At 37.1% G+C, this 10,602-nt stretch overlaps 1 protein-coding gene across 1 annotated transcript; it reads left to right on the top strand.

Annotated features, from left to right (window-relative positions):
* Positions 1 to 7,783: 7,783 nt before the first annotated feature.
* Positions 7,784 to 8,244, top strand: LOC133833093 (uncharacterized). The gene is made up of 2 exons (XM_062263351.1): positions 7,784 to 7,981; positions 8,053 to 8,244. Exons 1-2 carry the CDS (start codon positions 7,784 to 7,786, stop codon positions 8,242 to 8,244), a joined length of 390 nt encoding a protein of 129 aa, XP_062119335.1.
* The last annotated feature ends 2,358 nt before the right edge of the window (positions 8,245 to 10,602 follow it).

The raw sequence follows: 10,602 nt of genomic DNA, 5'->3' as shown, positions 1-10,602 counted from the left end.
GTAAACAAAAGTTAGGATCTGAATAAAAGAATACTAAAGAACCATAATGAATGAACTTAGGAATAAGAATATCTTGGTTGATCTTATGGATTGATCTAAACCTCAATACCGAAATCACACTATATCTCACTTCCCAAGTGTATAGAAAGCTTAGAATGATAAAGCATTCATCCCAAACCCAAGTGTATCTCTCTATAGTAACACTAGCACCTTGGAGGCTCTGAAGACTGCTTGAAGAATGAAGAAAATGGCTGAGTACTAGATCCTATTTATAGAGTTCAAGGAGTGAAACTAACCCCTTTTAATTTGAATAAATAAATTATTATAAAATAAAAAAGATTTGAATTTTCTTTCAACGGACACCTAAAACTCGGTCAAAATCGTTCAAAGGCAGGTTTAAGTGGTTAAGGGAAATTTTTAAAATAAAAAACCAAACTTTTCAAAAATCATCACTAAGGGTGATATATCACCCCTATAGGCGATATATCGGCTCTACCCTAAAACACGCCTACTTTCCTTACCAAAAGTCGGCGTGTTTTCCGTATATTTCGTAGGCGATATATCGGCCCCTATGCTGCGATATATCAACATACGTCGATATATTAAACACCTATTTGCACTTTTTCTGCATGATTTGAATTGGATAAATAGCTTTGACTGAGTCATAATACGATCCTAACAGCTGCTAGAAGGTTCTAGAGCTTCTAGATCTTTCTTTTATTAAAACTATTCATCAAAAATACTTAATTCCTTAATAATCATAATTATGACAAGTGTCATGCTCTTAATGGTTCTATCTAAACCATAGATTATAATAAATATATATCTATGACCAGCAATATTAATCAAACCTTATGTTATAATTAATATTCTTAAACTATAGGTTAAGCTTATAAAATCCACAATTATTGGTATGAGTTTCCAAATAAGTCCCGGTTTGAACCAAAATACTACTACTACTACTACTACTACTACTACTACTACTACTACTACTACTACTACTACTACTACTACTACTACTACTACTACTACTACTACTACTACTACTACTACTACTACTACTACTACTACTACTACTACTACTACTACTACTACTACTACTACTACTACTGCTACTGCTGCTACTGCTGCTGCTGCTGCTGCTGCTGCTGCTGCTGCTGCTGCTGCTGCTGCTGCTACTGCTACTGCTACTGCAACTGCTACTGCTACTGCTACTGCTGCTGCTACTACTACTACTACTACTACTCCTACTACTACTACTACTACTACTGCTGCTAAGTAATGATTCTCTGGGACTCTATATTAAGGGATCTAGGCAGTTTCACCATTCCGTGCACCATCGGTAATTTTCGATGTGAGAGAGCTTTATGTAATTCAGGTGTGATTATCAATCTAATGTTGCTCTCTATTTATTGAAAATTGGGTTTAGGAGAGCCTCGCCCTACTATAGTTACACTACTGCTGGCAGACAGATCAGTCAAACATCCTCGGGGTATCATTGAGGACGTTGTAATGACCCACTAATCTAGACCATTTGGAACATTAACGAAACTATACATAAAACTTACATTTTTATGAAAATACCATAATTTTATTGAGTAACTTGTAAAATAAGAGTTACTTACAAATAAATAGAATACTAAGAAGGATATGGGATCCCATTGTCTTTAAAAACAAAACATGATTTAAAATAAAAGACATTACATAAATGGTGCGGAAAATACATGTAAAAAGACATAAAACAGAAACTACATCCTCGAATCGAATAACGCTCGGCCCCTTGACTCCATTCACCATCGATACACATCCTCTAAGCGTCACGAATCTTTCCGCCTCTAAAGCTTATTTTCCTGCACATAAAACAAAAAGGAATGAGCCTAATGCCCAGCAAGGAAAATCTAACACATAGTCATAAACATAACTTCATAAGAAACATAAAGACTTAACATAATACATATAACATACACTTATTATAATGGCCATTATTACTTGGGGTCCCATAGACTAAACAAGCATATGCCCATGGGATTAGTGGGGTCCTACTAGCTAAGTAGGTCATATGCCCATAACCCATTTGGGGTCTTGTTAGTCATATGGGTCATATGCCCAAGCCTACAAACATACACATATACATATAATAACACATTTGATAGCAAAAAACATAAGATAACATAAACATATAACATATTGATTCTAGCCTATTTTCCTTACCAAAGTTACCGGGATATGTGGACTGAGTTGGGACTTTTGGAACACTCCTAATAACCATAATGAACAAGAGTGAGTTGAAAGAAGAAAAGAGATGAAATGAAAGGGATGGAAAGACTAAACCATTTGAGAAACATGCTTACCGAAACTTATGTGCTCAAGAACTTAGATTCCCTAACCAAAATGAAGATTAAGGTTAGAGATTGAGTAGAAGACTATGAGAAAGAAAATAACATAATACAGAAATGAACTAGAGTTTTGGTTACCTCAAAGACTTGAAAGACCAATCTACTCCTCAACCAAAATACTATAGAACCTCACTTCCCAAAGTGTTTGATAAGCTTATGATGTTTAAGCTTATGATTTTCCCAAACCAGGTGTTTACACTCTCACACTCATTTAACACTAGCAGCTTCTGAACTTAGAGCAAAAGGTGAATAATGGCTGGGTACTAGGTCCTATTTATAGAGTTTGGGAATGAAAGTATCTTGATTTTACTTGAATAAAAATAATGGCTTTTTAGGTGAAAATCATTTGAATAATCGTTCAGCAGAGGCTGAAGACCCGTTCAAAAGATGCTGGACTTTTGAAGAAGTTTGAATGGCTGAAAGGAAAAGAATTCAAAAGAGTTTGAATTCATGCTGGAGGAGGCGATATATCGCCTGGGCCAGTATGCCCGAGGCGACCGTGCATCGTCTCGTGTTTTCCGTATCTACGTGCTGCGATATATCGCCCCCTATAGCTGCGATATATCGGCATACGCTGAATATTTAAACACGAAATTACACATTTTTAGCTAAGTTTGAATGGAGTAAACAGCCTTGACTAAACCTTCAACGTATTCAAAGCTGTTGACTGACCCTATAACATTCAAACTTTACTCCTTATTAAATTTAATCCCCAAAAATACTTAATCCTTAATCACCATTCATAACATGTGCTTCAAATTCTATCGGTTGATGTCTAAACCTTATAATATAATAAATATAATCCTTAATATCAGTCACATTAATCAAACCTTAGGTTATACTAAATATCCTTAAACTATAGGTTAAACTTAGAAAATCTATAAGTACTACTATGAGTGTCCAAATAATTCCCGGCCTGAACCGCAAATCCACAGTAACAAAGATAATACTAAACATACTCTAATACTACTGAACAATTAGCTAAGTAAAGTTCTTGGACTCTACAGACGTGCTAATCAAAGTAGATAAATTCATCTTCCCTGCTGATTTTATAGTGCTTGATATGGAGGAAGATGAAGATGTGTCTATTATATTGGGGAGACCATTTTTAGCCACTGGGCAGGCCTTGATTGATGTGCAGAATGGTGAGTTGAGGCTAAGGGTACAAGGTGATGAAGCGGTGTTCAACGTGTAGAAAGCCATGAATTATCCTCGGGCTAGTGACAATTGCTTTAGTGTGAGTGTTTTTTTATGAGAAATGTGCAAGGATAAAGACTACAGAAGACCCACTTGAGTTTAATATGATAGCGAGTTAGGAGGACTGTGATGGTACTGAGGCCATCGAGTATGTAAAATGGTTGAATGCAGCTGGGAAAATATACAAAAAAAAGTATGAGAAATCGGGACAAGGGCTCGAGCGACCCCTCCTATCTGTTGAGAAGCCACCAACTCTAGATTTGAAGTCTTTGCCAGAACACCTCTGTTATGCATATTTGGGGGAGAACGAGATGTTGCCTGTCATTATTTCTACTTTGTTATCTAATGTGGAAGAAGAAAAATTGCTTAGAGTGTTGAGGGCCAACAAGTTGGAAATTGGGTGGACTTTGGCGGACATAAACGGTATAAGCCCCTCAACGGTGATGCATCGTATTTTAATGGAGGATGATAGTAAGCCTAGTATCGATGCTCAGAGGAAGCTGAATCATTCGATGAAGGAAGTGGTAAGGAAGGAGATCCTGAAGTGGTTGGATGCGGGGGTAATATACCCAATCTCAGATAGTGCATGGGTTAGCCCAATTCAAGTGGTCCCCAAGAAAGGAGGAATGTCAATAGTAAAGAATGACAATAATAAACTCATTCCAACCCGTACGGTGACGGGGTGGAGAATTTGTATTAATTACCGTAAGCTGAATAAGGCAACAAGGAAGGATCATTTCCCTTTGCCTTTTTTGGACCAGATGATAGACAGATTGGTGGGCCATCCCTAATATTGCTTTTTGGATGGGTATTCGAGGTATCACCAGATTCCTATTGCTCCCGAAGATCAATAAAAGACTACATTCACGTGCCCTTATGAAACATTTGCATTTCGAAGAATGTCGTTTGGATTGTGTAACGCTCCAGCGACATTTCAAAGATGTATAATGTCCATCTTTTCGAATATGATGGAAAAATGTATTGAAATTTTTATGGATGATTTTTCAGTATTTGGCTCTTCTTTTGATGGGTGTTTAGCTAATTTGGAGATGGTTGATAACTCTATGGTATAGAGTTATTTTTATTAACTTTAAACTTGATTTTTTCGTGAAAAGAGTAATGAATGTGATGTTGTTTGTAAGTTTGATTAGTTTTTATCTTTCTTTTCTAGTTAGTGTACTAATTTAGGAGTCTTTTAAGTTGTTAGTGTTAAATGTAATTAATTAATTAATTCTGTTTGTTTTGTTGTTTAGGAAAGGAAATTTTCAATTGCCAAGGAAAAGAAAGGAATTCGAGGCCAAAGTGAACACTAAAGCTGGAAATGCTTCTGATTTGCTGGAGAACAAAATGCTATAGCATTTCTGGGCACTGGGAAATGACGTGGACAAAATACCAGCAGGAATTTCTTCATCTAATTCATCGCCTATGTGGCAGTCACTTAAAATTATGTCAGCTGGCTGATGTGGATTGGACTAGTGGGCCAAAGAGAAGAAAGTGGGCTTTCTAATTATGGTAAATGAAATTGTACCCTAGAGATATAGAAGGAAAGGAAGTACCAGCCATCAGCATCATTCAATAGAACACATGTGTGTTGCTGCCATGAGAGGAGAAAATAGTTGCAGAAAAGGATAGTACTGAAAACCAAGTATTCAAAAGAGGAAACCATCAAGAAAAGAAGGAGGAGGCCGAAGCTTCATTTAGTCCACCTTCTATTCGTCTTCTTCTATTTTCTTCCCTTCTTTTTAAACTTGGATTTTGATAATTTTGTAAAGACAAAGTAGTTTCCATGGGAGAACAGATTTTATTTTATATTTTATTTTCTGTTTTGAACATGAGCTAAGCTCCTTTGAGACTTGGATGGATATGAACCCCTATGCATGTGATTAAGTAATGTGAATGCATGAGTTTAGCAATTTTGCCTTTCTTCATTCAAGTGAGCTTACTGTTATTTAATTGTTATTAATTGGCCATGAGTAACAATTTTCTAAGCTAGATCCGGTTCTGGAAAGGCTAAATCTAGTGGATATAACTTGGATGATGCAAGAGAATTTCCATGTTTAGGATGTTCTTAGTAAGTAAGATAGGAATATTTTACTACCTTGCATAACTTGAGAATTGGTGTTTAATTGATGTTCTGCAACCTGATTAAATATAGGAATATATTAACTTAAGTGGTAGAACATAATCAGTGAGTTTTGGAAAAATCTCACGAGCAATTCTAGAATTATGTTAACTTTGTGCAACTTTGCTGAACAAAATGTTGTAACAACTGGGCAGATTAGACATAGGGGGGATTTAGCTATTCAAGTCTATCATTCCATAGATACTTTTTCTTGCAATTATTTTTCCAGTAATTGTAGCCACATTTTAAGCAGGTTTTATTTATAGTCATTTAAATTTAGATTCATTACTCAATCATTCCCATATTTTCCATTTATTTTAAGTTGTTAATTAGTTGGTTTTACATTGAATTTTGTTTGCAATCCCTGTGGAGACGATCTTACTTATCATTATATTACTTGTGTGACTGCGTATACTTACGTATATTAATTTTCACAATAATGGTACCGGAAAGGTGCGAAAAGTCTAATTTGATTTTGAATTGGGAGAAATGTTACTTTATGGTGACAGAAGGAATATTTTTGGGCCATAAAATTTTAAGCAAGGGTATTGAGGTAGACCGAGCTAAGATTTCCACCATAGAGAACCTACCTCCACCGGTTTCTGTTAAGGGTGTTCGAAGTTTTTTGGGTCATGCTGGATTTTATAGAAGGTTTATTAAGGACTTCTAAAGGATTTCGAAGCCTTTTCAACCTTACTCATGAATGGTGTGATTTTTAATTTTGATGTTGAATGATTGAAGGAATTTAACACACTAAAAGAGAAATTAATCACCGCACTGATTGTAGTATCGTCGGATTGGAATCTCCCATTTAAGCTTATGTGCGATGCAAGTGATTGTGTGGTGGGAGTGGTATTGGGATAGCGGTTGGACATGGTGTTCCAGACCATATACTATGCTCATAGGACTTTCAATGATGCGAAATTGAACTATGTCACTACCAAGAAATATTTACTAGCAATAGTGTTTGCCTTTGACAAGTTCAAAACCTATCTAATTGGTAATAAGTTAATAGTCTATATCGACCATTCAACAGTTAAATATCTTATGAACAAGAAGGATGCCAACCCATGTCTTATTTTTTGGGTCTTATTGTTGCAAGAATTTGATATGGAGATTCAAGATAAAAAGGGGACAAAAAAATTGGTAGCAGATCACCTATCGAGATTAGAGATTGAGAATGGGCAAAGTGAAAGGGAAGTTCAAATTGAATGAGCAACTTTTTGCTATAAGTAAACATGAAGGGGTGCCTTGGTTTGCAGACTATGTTATTTTTTTAGTAGCCAAAGTTCCACCTCCGGATATGTCAAGGCAACAACTAAAGAAGTTTTATTCAAAGGTTAAGCATTACTATTAGGAAGAGGCCATTCTTTATATACATTGTGCAGATCAAGTGATTCGGAGATGTGTGCCTGAGGAGGAGATGGAGTCTATTATAACGCATTGCCACACTCTCCAGTGTGGTGGTCACTTTGGGGCTACTAGGACAGTGACAAAGGTGCTACAGTCGGGATTTTATTGGCCTACTTTGTTCAATGATGCCAATTTATTTGTTAAGAGTTGTGATCACTGTCAACGGACCAAGAACAATTCTAGAATGGATCAAATGCCTATTACTAGAATTCTGGAAGTAGAATTATTTGATGTGTGGGGGATCAATTTCATGGGGCCATTTCCATCATCATTCAATAACAAATACATATTATTGGTTGTAGACTATGTATCTAAGTGGGTGGAAGCAGCAGCAACACCTACAAATGACGGAAAGGTAGTTTTAAATTTTCTGCATAAACACATCTTTACCTGGTTTGGGACCCCCCGAGCACTCATAAGCGATGAAGGGAGTCATTTCTGCAACTATGTTTTTACTGCTCTTTGTGCTCGGTATGGAGTTCGTGCCTGCACCGCGCTAGATTATTACCCTCAAGATAATGGCCAGGTGGAAGTATCAAACCAAGAAATAAAGAGCATCCTTGAAAAGATTGTTAACACTTCAAGGAAGGATTGGTAAAAAAGGCTCGATGATTCTCTATGGGCTTATAGGACAGCATTCAAAACACCCATAGGAATGTCGCCTTATCACTTAGTATTCGGGAAGGCATGTCATTTTCCTATGGAGATAGAGCATAGGGAATATTGGGCAATTAAGAAATTGAATGTGGATCTGTACAAGGCTGGAGAAAATAGGCTTATGAAGTTAAATGATTTGGATGAATTCCGTAATGAGGCCTATGAGAATGTGAAGATATACAAGGAGAAGACGAAGGCATTTCATGACAAGCGTATTCTTCAAAAGGACTTTCAACTGGGGGATGAAGTGTTGCTATATAATTCAAGGTTGAAGTTGTTTCTGGAAAGCTGAAGTCTAGATGTTCAGGACCTTTCGCAGTGGTTACAATATTCCTGTATGGTGTAGTAGAAGTTCACAGTGAAAAGACAGGACATTTTAAGGTGAACGAACAACGATTAAAGCATTACATAGATGGTCATGTGGATCAAGTCAAGTCTGCAATAATTTTGCCCATTTAAGTTGGAAGGCAGCGTCCAGCTAAATGACGTTAACGACAACGTTGTAGGAGGCATTCCTATAATTTGTTTATTTTTGTTTTAATTTTTAGTTAGTTGAACAAATTTATTTAATTTTGTTTTGGAGTTGTAAAGATTCATTTTTTAGTTTTAGAGTAGATTGTATTTAGGTACCGTGCAAATCGTGAAAAGATGGCTTTAAAATTCGTCTGGAGGTCAAGTTGCAATTTGCTTTAGCTAAGTCGTGGCTCCTAGAAGTCTAAAAACTTAAATAAAGTTGTTGGTTTCTGGGGGGAATTAGGGTCGTGACTTGTCCTTATAAGTCGCAGCCCTAGAAAAAGTCAGAGAGCACAGAAAAATAAATGTGTAGAGGCGGGCTGCGACTTGCTCTTATAAGTCACAACGCGCAAGGAAGTCATAGAGCATACTATTTTGGATGAAAAAGGCAGGTCGCGACTTGCTACAGCCGAGTCGCAGCGCCTGCAATAAGGAATTCAAAAAAAAAATGAGGTGGGTTGCGACTTGCAATAGCTGAGTCATGGGGCGCCTCCATCAGGGGGAGAAAAACATGTATAAATCTACCTTCTCTTAAAACACAAACCCCATTCTGAATATTTTCTCCTTGAAACCCATTTTTTGTCAAATTTTCTCCTAGTCTCCCATCTTCATCCTCTCTAAAACAACCATAAATCCAAACCCAAACCTTCATAGATTTATATTCCCGTCCTTCCTTTCTTATTCTAATCAAAACCCTAGATAGTCTTATATGTGGCATTGAAGAAATGAAGAGTATTTGAAGATTGTGGGTAATATCAACAAACAAAAGGAAATTAAGCCTCTAATTTTCTATGTTCTTCAAGTTATGGGTTTGAATTAGTTTTGTGATAGATAGACAAGAGATTTCATTGGAATTTTGGGACAAATTGATAGTATATATTTGTGATCTTTGAGTTGGTATTGTGATTTGTCTATTGTTGGGATGTTATTCAGTTGTGGGAAGTAAGGAAATTAAAAGGAGGTGCTGCCGGATTTTTGCAATAGCATTTGGAGAATTGTGTTATTATGGGGCCAAGAAAAAATCTCGTTACGGCTGCCTCATCCAAAAATGTAAACCGATCATCCACATCCCGAAACCCACCACCACAACCACAGCCAGCCCCACAACCACCACCCCTTCCTCAAGAGTTTGACCCTTCTAGATTTATTCTTAAGGATAACTTTGACCATTACCAAAGGTTGCTCAAAGACAAGTCATTCAAGAACGAGGGATGGGATTCCAGGATCAACCATATCTTTAGGAAACCTATGTAATCATTATAGCAGAGATTCAAGGTAGAAACTAGCAGAGTTTTGTGGATCATCGTATGACAAAGGACAATTGCTCAATGGTTTATGAATTCTATGCTAATTTTTTGGGATCAGTTAATAGGAAGGTATTTGTACGAGGGGTATGGGTGGAGTGCAATATTGATAATATCAATGCTTTATATGGGTTACCAATGTTGGCTAACCTATTACAGTGAGATAGATTGGAATGATGTTACTAAAACATTGGGCATTCCCGGAGCTAGTTTTGTGATGCAAGATGGGCACCCGAAGAATTTCAAAAGGTTTCAAATGAACCTAGTGGCTAAGGCTTGGACTCTTTTTGTGAGTGCGAGGCTTATGCCTAATACTCATCTATCTAAAGTTGGGACTGATCAGTGTCTCCTTGTTTATACCATTATGAAAGGACTTTCTGTGGATATTGGAAGAGTGATACACACTAGTATCTGCGACTTCTGCCGACTGAGTACCACTGCTTGTTTGGGGCATGACTCAATGATTACAAATTTGTGTGAGGAGTGGGAGGTGCCCAAATACCCCAGTGATATTTAAAAGAAAGCCATGGGGCTTATTTCTCGAGCTTCCGTGCTCAAGTTCAACACACCATCTTTGGAGCCTTCTACACCACAACCACATGGAGCAAGAGCTGAAGAGAAGGGCATCCATGATAATGAACCCACCAATGCCCATGTTACCCAAGAAGATGTAGGGAGGAGTGAGGAGCAACGTCCATTTTTTTCTATACAACCGCCACGGGATCCTAACATCGCTCGGTTGGATTACATCATCCGCTAAAACCAACATACTCATAATTACTTGGGCAAATTCCATGACTTTCATAGGGCTCAAGTGGACCATCAAAACGAGCTGCTATACCAGTGTAGAGTCCAAGAACTTTACTTAGCTAATTATTTAGTAGTATTGTAGTATGTATAGTATTATCTTTGTAACTGTGGATTTTTGGTTCAGACCGGGAATTATTTGGACACTCATAGTAGTACTTATAGATTTTCTAAGTTTAACCTATAGTTTAAG

Source organism: Humulus lupulus, chromosome 4 (genome assembly GCF_963169125.1).
Source record: "Humulus lupulus chromosome 4, drHumLupu1.1, whole genome shotgun sequence".
Classification (NCBI taxonomy): domain Eukaryota; kingdom Viridiplantae; phylum Streptophyta; class Magnoliopsida; order Rosales; family Cannabaceae; genus Humulus; species Humulus lupulus.
The sequence above is the reverse complement of the archived record's forward strand: the minus strand, read 5'-3'. Positions and strand labels throughout refer to the sequence as shown.

Coding starts and splice junctions, on each gene's coding strand:
- LOC133833093 (XM_062263351.1), top strand. CDS start 7,784: ATGTCGCCTTATCACTTAGTATTCGGGAAGGCATGTCATTTTCCTATG. Junction 7,982..8,052: donor TATACAAGGAGAAGACGAAG/GCATTTCATGAC, acceptor ATATAATTCAAG/GTTGAAGTTGTTTCTGGAAA.